Source organism: Anser cygnoides, chromosome 3 (assembly GCF_040182565.1).
Source record: "Anser cygnoides isolate HZ-2024a breed goose chromosome 3, Taihu_goose_T2T_genome, whole genome shotgun sequence".
Classification (NCBI taxonomy): Eukaryota; Metazoa; Chordata; class Aves; order Anseriformes; family Anatidae; genus Anser; species Anser cygnoides.
In genome coordinates this window covers 32,109,315-32,123,654 of record NC_089875.1, presented here as the reverse complement: position 1 = coordinate 32,123,654, position 14,340 = coordinate 32,109,315, and the positions used below count along the sequence as shown (strand labels likewise).

Sequence of the window (14,340 nt, the reverse complement as noted above, 5' to 3'; positions counted from 1 at the left end):
TTTCAGAAACTGCTGACAAAATTTGTGACAAAAAAATTAATTTTTGTGGCATATTAGTCCTTGGCTGCTATAGCGGGAAAACCTGCTCTTTGAACGGCGTTAAAGAACAGCGGCATGAGACCAGCACAAGATTTGCAGAGTCCTCTTAATTTCCATTAACGTTACTCAGACAGTTACTGGCAGCTGTAGGCACAGTCCCGCTGCCTGTTGCTGAGCTGAGCCTCTCTGCCTCTACCAGCTCTGACTGAAGAGGCTCTGCTTCTCTAAGGGCTGTAGAAAGAAAGTCACCATCAAAATTGCTCATGGAGGTTGTTTTCCCTAGCCTCAAAACGATAGTAACTCATTTCTCTCCCAAAACAACTGAGTGTGAAAGACATACAAAGCAACTCACAACATTACTACAAGTGTTAACAACATTGCCTTAGGTGACAAGCCTATACCTTTCCTCCGGACAATGAACTCATATTTAGCTGGGACCAAAGTATCCAGGCTAATGTTAACGGCATTCACGCCTGCCTCCTTCAGTCGGGGCAGCAGCCTGGCTAAGTTGATCCCGTTGGTTGTGATGGCAATGGTTTTCAGCCCTTCTAGCTTGTTCAGTTGACCTAGGAAAACAAAACACAAAGAAAAATAAAAGGAACATTTTAGAAAACGTATTAATTCAACTGTAAGATACACGGAAAAATCCAAAAGATTTATGAAACAAAGGAATTCACTGAGGGTGTGTGGAAACCAAGGACACCAGCATTTCAGCCTTTGTCCAGCTGTGCTGGTTTAAGAGACCCATTTTAACACAAACCCATTTCAGAAGGTATAAACGACAGCAGTTTGTTGTAAGCAAAACTGGTTATAAAGAACACTGAAAACACACACTGATTTTGTTCTGTTTCTTAAACAGCTACTTCAGTGTTAGAAGGCCTCTGATCTCCTTTACCACCTTTTCCTCAATCTAGCCCTGAAAACTGAATTCTGTGCTCTGTAACAATAATAATAATAATAATAATAGTAATAAGCCATCCCTTTCACACTTGGCACCTGCAACTAGCTGCATTTATGTAGCAACATTTACCCTGTTATGCTTCAGAAAAAACAGTCCTAACCTAGAGGTAGCTGCCAGCAGTAGCGACTTTAAACTGCTGAAAGAAATAGCATGTATACTCCCAAGCAGACAAAAAAAGGTCAGCATATCAGACCGTTAGAGAGAATCTGATGCAGCAACATCCAGTGGACAAAAGCACTTGCACTTGACAACTGAAATCTTTCCATTACCCACAGAGGCACCCCAGCCAATTGAAGAGGGCTAATGCAAGACACTCAAAACAAAAGAAAACCACAAAAGAAACAGTTAACAGCATGAGATTAAAAAATAGCTGCCTCCTCATAAACTAGTTGAGGAAATCCTCAGCATATCAGATTTCCAGAAGGCAGTCTTTCAAACCCCCAGTTATCAGTACAAGAACTAATAGGAAAAAAAATCCTAAACCTCAAAAACCACTCGCGGAAGCATAACCAAAGCAGTCATTTTCTTTTCTTATTTTCCCTCCTCCTCCCTTCTCTCATAGCGCCAACTCTAATTACATGAAAAATATTTTAAGAACCCTTATTCTTGGGGCAGCTTTAGTTACAACACAAATATTTCACAGTCCCTTCTTCACTGCCTATTTTACCTCTATTTGTTCATGCTGATAGGGATTTTACTTCTGCTTTATTTCATTTCCCAGCTGCTCTCAAAAGCATTCAGCCTAAGCTTGGCCCAGAAGTCTGGAAAGGGACAAGCACAATGACACCAAGGATGCCGAAGCTTACAGCAGCAGCATTTTGCATCATGATTAAGAGCCCTGTAAAGATATTTAGAGCCTACTGTCGTAACAGAAGAGCAGTCTTTACTGAGAACTGATTTTTTCTGGCATGCTTCTACTCACCTTGCAAAATCCTCCCCATTGACCGAGAATAACCCTCTCCTGGAGGATAAGTGCTATTGGCCTAAGTTTGCAAAAAAATCATTTAGCACTAGCTAACTTTAGTAGGTTTGTCTTTTTGACAGGATGGGATACACTCTACAGTCAGGGGAAAGGACACGAACACCACTACTTTTATTTACAGCCTCAGAACACACAAAATGCTTAAACTCCTAAGAGAGAAGAAAAAACTAGCTGCCATACAGGCTTCACTGCTAGAAATGTAAAACGCATAAAGGCATAGAATAAAACCAAACCCATGCTGCAGCCTTAAAATGGAAAATTTTTTAAAAAAAGGCATGAGCTCTTTAGGTCACTTAGTGCAGGCAGCAGCTCTCATCAATGCATTTTCTTCCTCCCACGCCAGGATGAGATATAGGATGAGGCACTGGAAATACACTAATATGCAGAACCATCTGTAATAATTTGGATAGAACCCAACTACGAGAAACTGGAGATGGAGACTTAGCACTATGACCAACAGGTTAAAATGAACCACTCATTACACTGTTTAGGCAAGTGGAACATCTGCAGTTGCTTTTCTTCTTGTTGTTGTTGACCTCTAATTTCAAAACGGATTAAAGAGATTTCATAATGTTGTAACTCACCTTTTACCTGTTTAAGTCTTGTTGCTGAGTGCTTTAGCCACAATCAGTATAAGCAAATGCAATCCATAAAACTATCAAGTAGAACAGGAAACAGAACAGATGCTATAATTCAATAGCATGAAGATAAAAACTTATTTGTGCAGCTCAAGCCATCAAGCAAAGCCTTTTACATTTACGTTTTCAGTTAAAATCAGAAGCATCTCCTTAAACACATGAGTTTCTTATATATTCTCCTCCAGCAGTTTATTCAATTATATTTCTCCTGACTGAGCCCAGAAAAGGTATTTTTATCTCCTAATATGTGCATTAACAAATCTACCCTGCACAGCATCACTCTGGAAATATGTATGCTACTATAAAAAGCCCGCCCTGGAAAATGATTTTGTCAGTGGAGAGCTGCACTTCTCAGACGATAATAAACAGCTCTCACAGGTTAAGCCCAGAGCTAATTTAAGTTTAGAGTACCCCAAGGGAGATAGATTCCACATTCCACTATCAGCCGCTTCAGAAAAGTCTCAAACAAACGTACGTGGTTTTGGCAGTCACTAGGAAGTGATAGGGCTTTCAGCAAGCATTAGCTGCTGAATCAGAGCTTATGTATGTGCACGCAGTAAAAGGTGACTTGCAATAATCTGAAGGAATTGTAGACGGCCTCTCAACGGCCTCTTCTCCTACAGTACCTTCAAATCACTTTTGCTCACTGAAACAATAGCAACAAAAAGCTCGAGTCTGAGAACGAGGAAAATATGGTAGTAATAACCTAGCATTAATATTCATGAGCTTTATTGGTGTTCCACACATCATTTATGGTTAAGAGAGATGCTTGCTGAGAACAAACCTAGCTCAAATCTCAATGCAATTCACCACCTAAGGCATTGCAGCTAGCTTCCATAAACCATCTGCAATGACAGACGTGGCTGGGACTTGAATATCCATACTCTAGGAAACATTAGAAACAAGCCAATAACGCAATTTTGAAACCTTCAGTTTTTACAGTCTAATGTATGCTTTTGGGCAATAAACCCATGAGTCTTAGAAAGACTGTTTTAAATATCTTTTTTCTTGTTCATATACATGTAATATTGTAATACACAGTTAAAAGTAAATCCGTTGATGTGTGAATACTCATTTTAATGAAAATTTAGAGTGAAATGGTCAGTGATTTTGCTACTACAATCTTATCATGGCTAGGTTTTGGTTTTTAACCATTCTGGGATTCTAAAGCTGACGTTCCACTAGTTTGAACATTTTCCTGTATGATACTAATAAATGAAGACCACAGTAAGCATTTACTAACCATTTTTTCCAATATTGTGGGCCTTCAGATTTTCAAAAATATTATCATTTGACACTATTTACTATGTAAACTACTTTCATACAAGAGCACTGAGACTGGCGTTAGAGGGCCATCACTTATGGCAAATGCTAGGAGTCTTCAACGAGCCTCTAGGAGGAGCAATTCATTTACTCCAACATACAATTAACAGCGTAGAATATTTTGCACTTCTTGGCACTCCAACAAAAAAGAAATGTAGGTCAGAGCCATGAAAAGCCACAAACAGACTTGCATGTGCCAAAATTCTATACACTGATCTTATCAGCAAGCTTGCTGAAGTCAGAAAGACCTGACCGGGGTAATGACACCTTAACAATGGAGACATATTTCAAAGAGTTATAAAACAAATAAAAAAGTAACAGTCCTGCAAGGGCAAGTTGACATTAAACAAGGTGGTTGGAAATATGGGCATTACAGCACAGCAACATGAAAATTAATAGCACCACCCCAGGTTCTGTTAATATTTTAAATCTCAGACTGTTTCAGAAAACCTGAAGAATTCAAATTCTTGACGATAGAGTTTGAATCTTAAGCCCAGCTGTTTCTTCCTATATAACTAGAAGTAGGCTTTTTAGAGTACAGTAGAACTGTGTAATCTGCTACAGCTCATATTTGAGACTAAATACCGAATTCAAAGACGCTCATAGAATCACTAGATAAAAAAAAGCAGAACTTCTGATTGTGCCTCAGCTTCCTTCTATGTCAGCCAAGTTTTTCCTACCAGCCTGTTAAAGGAATCACAAATCCTATAATTCTGCTAGTCCTGAATCAGCACAATCCTTGCTTCTTCAATTCTTACCCAAGAACCAGAAAGCACAAAGTATAGAGACAGCTTTTGGCCTGCAGCAGTAGCTCATTTAATGAATGTACTACCAAGAAAAGTCCTCCTAGAGAAGCATAGCTCTTGCCACTTGGGCACGGAATGGATCAAACATTTTCTTTTGTTGCTTGCAGTACACTGCAATAACCTTGGGTTATAAAATAAGGCATTTATTTCTTGAGATACTATTACAAAACAGAGATCTTCAGAGTTTGAGGTGCCCACTTCTGGTACAGTTTTGTAATGATCTTGTGATAATATGGCTTCAATAAAACTGCATTCTTCAAATCTTGCAGGAAACGTTTCTGGAATTGTTTTGCCTCAGTGAATTTTCCCCTAGCTGTTACATGTGATCTATTCAGTTTTGACAACTTTCTCTTGATCCCAAACATGTGCACCACAGAACACAGTTGTAGAAGAGAGTAAGTGTATATAGACTTTATTTTCTACGTTTTTAACATGGCTGAGAAAAAAACAGCCAGGCTAATACAAATTCATTACAGAACGAACTAATGCAACAGTACAATCATCTTAATATCCATTACCTTTACCTCAAGATGACTAATTTCCTCTCATCTGTTAATAAAATGACCACTATGATTCTGTCAGAGTTCAACTGTGAACAAGAACACAGGCAGAATAATTAAAGTCCAGTGGTTCAAAAAGATCTGTCTCCCTCCTTTAGCCATAAAAATAAGTCTTTGAAAATGCTATCACTGCAGAAAAATAAATAAAACAAGCTTTTGATCGTTCCAATATCAATGGTTCAGAATTGTAGCAATGACAGAACTATATTGCATCCAACTGGCTACTCAATGTACACCTTCAACATTGGAGTGGTAGTATTCAGTATAAAAAGCCATCAGCTACTGCTGATAAATCAAAAAGGTACAAGCACTAGCAAAGAAAACTGCACTAAATAGACAATGATATTGATTTCATTTCATTTTCATGCCAACACTATACATCCAGCTAAAAAAGCTTTATTAAATTTTATAAGTCTACTCCCCTTTTGGCTGGAAAAAGATGGCTAAAAATAATTACACCTTTTATTGCAAGAAACACAAGCACAATACTTCTTAAAAGGCACACAGAACTCTCAATCCTAAATACAAATAATTTATCATGTATGGGCTAAACACCCAAGAGGCTGCTATTCCACAGAGTTCCAAAAAGGTGAAGTCAGTACAGGTTTGGGACTCCTCACAACCGAGATTCAAGCAGAGCTCAAGCCAGCTCACTCCAGCCATGCTTTTTCCAGCTCTGTATACTGCTCTGAACAAAACAGGGCAGGAACAGAGACCAACTATTGCATGCAGCAAATTCCAGTCTATCAGTAGGAACTCTACACTTCTCAAGACCTTCGCATTCCATATTAACCCCTCCTTATCTTCAGCACTTACAGGAGTGTACTTGCAGAAACAGAAGTTCCACTGCCTACAATACAGCAAAGCACACCTACCACCATAGCTGTAATCTAACACATTACTACTACACCAAGCTGTTGTAATGTCCATAATATATGATACTTTGGACAAGTTAAAAAGCAACTGGCTTGAGATAAAATCTGACGCAGTCAATCAACACAACGTAAATCAAAAGGAGATAGACTTCAAAGGTTTATCCAGTAATTTAGCTTCCATTGAAGCATACATTCTTAATCAATAACTATAAAAGCACAGACATTCCTGCCATTCCTAACTAAACATAGATGAGCAAGTGACATCAAAAAACAAACAAACAAAACAAAAAAGAACCTGTTTTGTCCTCTAGTTTTTAAAATGTATCACCTCTTACCCCATCAGAACCTGGTCGAATCAGTTCTTGATTTTGCACCCCTACGCTGCGTAACTGCAAGGTGTTCTAATAGATGTTGAATATGAAGGCAATGCATAAGTTCAGCTGTTACATTATGAAGTGACAAGTGACAAGTTCTGTCCAAGCAAAAGAGCAGAATTGGATGTTTTCTAATGGGAACTACCTTATATTTCATAGTGTTGGGAAAAAGCATCACCACTTCACATATACTCTTCAGGGTGTGGGACTATATTAGTAGATATTTATAGGTGTATAAGCAGACAAATATATAGCAAGCCACTTTGAAATACGGCTTATTTTTTAGGGACTCACCTACAATATCAACCACATCAGGTCGGATAAGTGGCTCTCCTCCTGTCAGTCGGATCTTCTCTACACCTTCTTTCACAAACAGTCTTGCTAGGGTGATTATCTCCTGAGCAGTAAGTAGCTCTGATTTCGGAGTTAGCTGGACACCTTCCTCTGGCATACAATACTGACCTGAAAGAAAGAATACAGAAATATATAGCAAAAATATTCAGCAGCAGTCGATCTAACACTGATATGCAAAACACACAAAGTGCAACTGCCTTTAACGGATGTCATCTGACTCTGCCTTTCCTAAATACAGATAAGACCATACACCAAATCTTACAAGCAATTTCCTTGTTTCAAAAGAAAACTCGAGACTCATTTGATGGTTCTTTAAATTAAAACAGACCCACTTCAAAGGAAACACTGACCTTATTTCTATCATACCTGCATTCAAACAGACACCGATCTGACCTGGCAAAAATGGGAACATTGCTGCAGACTTTGTCGATGTAATTGTGGGACTGTCTAGGTATGAGCTCTCATGCTTATCACATACTTTAGATATGGTATACAAACAGCCATGAACACTATCATCCAAACCATGCCAAGTCTGATGAAAGACCCGCCTTTGGCAGATCCTGAGGCTTGTTCCTGCTTCCCCGTCCTATCAGCAGTTCAACACGAATCAGTTTCTAATTATCTTGTATCATTGTTTTGCCAAGATGAGGAACATAACACAGGGCTAATACAGCAATAAGTATTCTAACTCAATTCTTGGCAATTACACAATGTTTCTATCTACTGGTGCCTAAGAGCTTTATGCAAAAAAACAGACACTTACACCTGAGGTTGCATTTCTCTGTCAAAGAAATTCGCAAGTAGTTGTGCTGACGCCCAAAGCTGTCTGTCAAAAAAGCAGAGAAGGGAGCAGCATGTTCCAGTAGAAAACGTCCTCTTCCTGAGCTTTCCAGTTCCTGGAAGGAAAATAAGAAAGAGCTAAATATTTGAATAGCTATCCTCATTACAAACTTGATGTATAAATACTAATTTTGAACTCAAATGATAATTATCCCATCCTCCCTCCCCCCCAATCAGGACAGCAGCACAAGAAAAAAAAAAAACAGTTTCTCTTAATTACCCAGACATTTAGTGATTAATCTTCACACCCTACTTAATTCCACAGAATAGTACTACAAATTTTCCCTGCGCATTTTAAGATATAGCCACTTTGCCACAGGTGCTTCAGGTTTTTCATGCAGAACAGAAGGCAGCTTTTTCAATCACTTGTCTCTTCACTTGCTAGAACCAATGATCCAGGAACCACCTTCACTGTGACCTTGTCAATCACACACAAAAACAAACAAACAAAACACCAACCCAACAAAAACACACAAACACTGAGTAACCAGCTAAGAAAATCAGTGGAAAGACAAAAGATTCATGGAAGTACAGTGAACTTCATCTCCAGTGACAAAGCACCTACCAAACCATTTCTGGATACAGCAGTGTTTAAAAAGTTAAGAAAAAAATAAAAGTCAAGGTTAAAATTCAGCCACAGAACTGCACCTCCAGTCAAAATCATGCTTGCTAGTCTTGATAAGCCACAGTAGGTAAAGGGTTAAATAAAGCTCTGACAAAAATCTAAGATGCAGAACGAGGAGCTGGACAAAATGACGCATCAACTAGTATTGACACTGCTTAACTGAGCAAAACTCACAATTTCCATCTAGAACAAAACAGACCTGTGAAATCTCCAACCATGCTAAAATTGGCAATACGGGACGATGCCAAGGGACTGGGCAGAAACAAACACAGCCGTGGCCAACACCTCCCTGGCTTTGGTCATCTTCAGTAGCAACCACAGGAATTCATCCCGCAGAGTGTCCAGAAATTGCCCCAACGGTCAGCTATAACGTTAAATAACCCAGGTAACTTCCCTCAAAATATTTTATTATGAAAGCATTTCTAAGAGTTGGGGTGGGTGGAAGGCAGAGGACACCTGTGGTGAGCACATAGGTCAGTCAGCAAAGGTCATCTGGGGGGAAGGCCCAAGTTCAGCCACCAGCAGCTGAAGCAATGTTGACTCCAGCTGAGCCAACACCACGGCTGCTGCTGACCTTACAAGCAGAAGCAGTCTTCCTTGGCAGCACAATCGTCCCACCAGCCTTTAAACAACTTACTACGCTTCTCGATCCAAATGGGTTTGTGGTTAGATAAGAAGATCTCCAAGAATAACTTTGGCCATGGAAGGGCTAGAGAAGATAAAGGAGACACAAAGTGGCTGATCTCAGAGCCCAGAAAGCATCTGCTCAACCCTGATAAAACAGCGGTTCTAGTTTCCAAGTAATTGCTCTTCTGCCAGAAGAAAAATCTCCTTCAGTTTCTGTTTCGCAACAGCCACAACTGGAGACCTCCAAGTGGTAAAAACCCAGTCCTCCAGAGGCCCGGCTTTCCCTCCTCTGCAGTACCAGAGATGTCAGCGACAACAGCTGTAAAAGTCAATCAACCCTCAGGCATGCACACTGCTCATACGTTCATACTCTAAGACATACGCACGAGGTGGTAGGGGAACTACTGCACAGGAATCTTTTCATGTGTGCACAGGCAGAACAATTCATGGTTTTTAATCTCACTGGGAATTGCTGCAGCCTGGGCACCTGGGATTGTCTGCAAGTTCCCTACTGGTCTACTTCCAACCAAGAAATCAAAAACTGGGAACTTACTTTGTTAGAAATGCCGGTTCTTCTGTACTTACTCTGAAAATTTCTGAGAATACAAGCAGTAGAAAAGCCCAGCTAAATATTTAGACTTCAACCATAGCTGTTCCCCAGTTAGAAAACTAAACCCTGAACAGACTAAACCTGAAGACATTTTAAATACTGCCAATCTCAAAAATCATAACAAAAGTATTTTCACTGAAATCCACATTGCAGCATTTTCTTTGAAAACCACACTGCTTTCTGACCAGGTTGGATTTCTGATGTTCTGCTTCCTATCATTTTAGAAAGGTGACCATATTCAAGAGGAAAGTACTCTCATTAAGATTTTAGTCCTTGTAGGAACACTCCTCCCCTATTTCTTTCTTAGTCACTCATTTTTGCACCTTCTGCAGGAGCAGGCTTCCTTACCCACAGCACTTGAAGGCAGAACAGTGTCAACCTCCCACCCCTCTGTTTTAGAGTGAGAACTACAGGCAAGAAAAGAAGTGACACGCTGTCCTTTGCAAGACAGGGAAACTAGCGAATTTATAGAATGGATGCCAAAACAGCATACTTTTTTTTTCCAAAGACAATAACGTACTTAAAGTAATTTCCTATTTTCATGAAGAAACTTTCAATGGCGTGGGATGCAGGAAGCAATGGTTCCTTCCGTTCCTGGGTCTGCCATCCACGTGGGTGGCTGGGTGGTTGCTACAGACAAGAAAACTAAAGTGAAAGGACTTACATGCGGAATAACACTGACCTTCAGTAATTACTCTGAAGTTTACTTTCAAGAAGCAGTATTTAAAGAACAGGCACTCACGAGGCAGCCGGTGTTAATATTCCTTACAGTTCCCGTTGGAGATAACAACTTTTGTCTCTAGCTGCAAGATACTTACAAAACGGGAATGGTTAAAAACAGAAGTTTTACAGAGCTACCAGAATTTCTTTTCATAAGCTTCCCGTCATATACAGAGATGGGTTTGTCTGGGAGGAGAGAGTAACTGAGGATGGAATTTTTAAGCTGTTAGTACAGTTTTTGTCCAGTTTAATGTCAGCAAGGAGGAATTAGGAGACGCCCATAATGAATTCAGGAGTGCCCAGGTTGAGCTCCAGCAGGAGCAGATCCTGTATTACCAAATCTGCCACTGTACCCAGAACTGCCACTTTTTTTGTTTTAAATCAATTTCTTAGGGAGGACCAAACGTCAGGGGTGAAAACTCAGCTGCTTTCCCAGTAACTCAGGGCAAGCATGAAGCTCACTCTCAGGCAGTTGGGTAAGTAGGATTTTGTGAAGGGGTAAAATATGGTGAGGCTGGACCTAGTCTCACATGCAGCCTCTGAGTGAGCCATCAGGGCACAGAAAAAGCAAATGTTGCCGGCTACAGTTCCCAGGCTACAGGGAATGGGTTATTCAGTTCCCTAAAGTTGGGAAAGAAGGTGGCTGCAGCTATTCTAACGTATCAATGTCCAACCACATAACTTTTTCACTTAAAAGGGATAGTTATAATCCGCCAGCCCCTAATTCCCTTCTCCATAGTTGACAGGAGACACTTCTGCACATAGAAGGAGTATGCCCTGTCACAGTGTGCTTCAACAGATCTAGGAAAAGGTAATTTCACTCTCTGGGCTGTCAATCCTATGTTCTAAACTAGTACCGAAAGAATAAGAGCTTAGATGACTGCACCTACCAGCTATATTTTGACAAGCTGTCAACCCTTCAGACCTGTCAATTCACCTGCAATTTCTAAAACTCTTCTAACAATGCAGCAAAATTGGAAGCTGCCACTAGAATTATCATTAACCATCAGGACCACCACAAACTGACAGATACTGGAAAGGCTCAGTGAAACCCAAGGGGAAGACAGTAGAACTTCACCTATTTATCAAGCTGAAGATCAAATACTAAACTTTCTCTAGCCTTCTACCTTCACCTTATCCCAGTGATATTTGTGCGCTATGAAACAGTAATGCTTGCAAACGTTTCTTCTGGACGGGCCTCAGGGAGCACCAGAACCTATGCACTTACATCAGCATTGGCATGGCTCCTGCTGCCAAATCCTGCTGGCCCCTTCGGCCTGCAGTCCCACTGGTCTATGCACCAGCGCTGTCCCTTCATTATAATGCCTCATGCTCTGGGACAGCATCACAGAGACAACTCAGCAAAAGCTCTTCTGTTTCATGCCTCACCTTTAACGTCTTGGGTAGGGAAGCAGTGGCAGAGTGTCCTTGTTCAACCTGGAAATTATACAACCACAGAGGCTGAAATGGGTCTAAGTAGGTCAAGTGCCAGGATGAGGTTTGAGCTGAAAAGTCCAAGACAAATGTTTTTTCTGAGGGCTCTGCAGCTGCTGCACAACAGTTGGCCCTAAACAACATGCTTCAGTTCTGGCTTCTGGCACAGAAAGTGCTGCTCGCAGACTTTGACCAGCTACCCACAAAATGGAGCTCCAGGACACAGAGAGTTTCAGGCACGACTGGCCAAGAAGAAAGGCCATATCAGGTCTTCTCTATGCAAGCTGGGCTCTTCCCTTTATCCTAGCGGTGAAGATTTCATTGAGATCACAGAAAATTACAGGTAACCGTGTTTGAATTACATGATCTACATGAGCAGAGCGGAAAGGACGCTTCATAGCAGGATGTCAAAGACAATTACTGGAAATTATACATCTACAAAGGGGTAAAAAAAAGAGGTGCTAATTTCCTTAATGTTATGTTACTGCACTGAAGCCCCACTACCTTAAGAAACCTCTCTTCCTCTTTTTTTTTTTTTTTGCCTGTAAACTTCTAGCTTACAATAAAGAAGTACAAATGCCATTTGGTTATTGTAGTGGAAAATACACTGTTCTGTAGTAGAAATACATAATCCTCTTTCTTTTTTTTAATTGAATAATATCATTTGGGCATGTACCATCATATGTACAAGATGACAGGCTGGCATCAGACTTTCCATTGTTAATTGTGAATTACTCAAAAAACCCTTGTACACAGCCAAACAAGCATGGAAAAGCAGCTCTCAGAGTGTGCATGTTGCTACTTGGCGTTATCTAGTCTTAAAAAAGGGATTACAGCCTGTACGACATGACAGTCACACCTCTAAGACTGACAGTTGTATCATAAATACTAATAGGCTCAAACATGTGGACTAACCAGTCCAATAATCACCTCATCAAGTTCTGCCTTTCATTTCTAAACAATTTACAAACAACTTTGTAGATACGTCTCACCGTATAGTTAGGAAGTTTGCACAGTCTTTGCTTTTGCATTGGCTTGCTTCTCATGCCCTGCAGGGTATCAGCAAGCGCTCCAGCACGCTTGTCACTGTTACTGTGCCGCACGCACAAATCTCTCAACCACTTCCATGCTTCCAACCACTGTGGCTTTCTGCCCCAAAGGAAACAGGGGTTTCAGAGCTGGGCGTTGTAATCGAGCTCTTCCAGAAGAACTCCTGGCTATATGCAAGAGCGACTTGATTTACTGAAAGTAATTAAAAGTAATTCTGATCGGAACTTATTAAAATATATACAGTTTAAGAAAAATAATAAAAAAAAAGAAACTCAAGATGCTCTCTAGATTACTGAGCCAAGTAAGAGTTCAACAAAGCATTGTACAAACCCGTTTGACTTTTTCAGTAGATAAATGAACAGTAGTGAACGCATTCAATTCTGGTGACACAAAGACTGTCGCTAGTAGCTTTGGCTTATTTTGTGCTTGTTAAAGCCAGCCATGGAGTCACCAGGAAAAATAAAATAAAATCAATAAGTGCCATCTGGGATCAGTGTGGATGTCATACTCCGTTTCTGTTAAACAGCTGTGCCTTTCTGCAGAGCTTCGCCTCTTGCATTTGAGCACCAGGAGACCAAATTGATCCGAGGGACCTGAAGCGGGGCTGGGGGCGCAGAACCGGCCACCTCTGCTGCCTTCGTGGCACGGCTCGTGTGACCGTTCGGACCCCAACGCCGAGCGCTGCCGAAGCACTTAATTCGGATTCAGGCAAAGCAAATGCCACCGTGCAACCTCTCCTTTGGTCCGGACAGCACCCAGCCGCGGTGCGGTGCAAGAGGCTGAAATGTCACCCTCACACGGAGCGACGGCACAGTCACGGGTGGCCAAGTTTCGCTGACTGCCCCCCCCCCCCCCCCCCCCCCCCCCCCCCCCCCCCCCCAAGTGGCACGCCAAATTAATTCCTACCACCCCAAATGACTCAGCACCGGTCTCGCAGCCCGCTCCGGGACCACACGGGGCTCCCGCCGCCCCCACGCCCGTTAACACACCGCCACCCCGCACCCTTTCGGGCAGCCCCCCCCAGCCACCCCGCGGAGCACCGCACCGGGAGAACCTTCCCCTACCTGCCCCGCAGCCCTCGGCTCCCCCCCTCACCTGAGCCGTGCCGGTGGGAGCCCTGACAGGCGCCCCGGTGCTGCAGGCGCGGCCCGGGGCCGCCCCGAGCGCCCCCCGCAGGAGCGCGGAGCCCCCGCGCCGCCCCCACGCCGCCGCCATGCGGCCGCCGCCGCCGCTCGGGGGGCACCGGCACGGCACCGGCCTCCCGCCATCACGTGGGCGGCGGGGAGCGGCCGCCGGTGCCGCGCTGCACGCCGGGGGTTGTAGTTCGCTGCCCTCAGGGGGGGATGGCGGTCGGCCAGCCCTGACAACGTGTGTCGTGACAGCGACACAGAAACAGCAAAATCCAGTTATCAGTGAAACGCAGAAATCCAGTTATCAACAGTTGGAGAACGCTCCCAGTGAAAACACAGCCTTCCACCTCAGTCCTGTCTGAGTCCTGATGACATTGTGTGAGGCGTTGTCA

General features: G+C 42.3%; 1 protein-coding gene across 3 annotated transcripts in view; it reads right to left on the bottom strand.

The window, feature by feature from the left end:
- Positions 1-14,072, bottom strand: part of MOCS1 (molybdenum cofactor synthesis 1) — a 32,587-nt gene extending 18,515 nt beyond the window's left edge. For all 3 annotated transcript variants that reach the window (XM_066993830.1, XM_066993831.1, XM_066993832.1), the window contains exons 1-4: positions 13,914-14,072; positions 7,676-7,808; positions 6,853-7,020; positions 441-605 (exon numbers count right to left, since the gene is read on the bottom strand). In XM_066993830.1, the coding sequence (XP_066849931.1) occupies positions 441-605; positions 6,853-7,020; positions 7,676-7,808; positions 13,914-14,033 (586 nt within the window). In that variant the 5' untranslated portion in view covers positions 14,034-14,072. The remainder of the gene's footprint in view (positions 1-440; positions 606-6,852; positions 7,021-7,675; positions 7,809-13,913) is intronic.
- Positions 14,073-14,340: the final 268 nt, after the last annotated feature.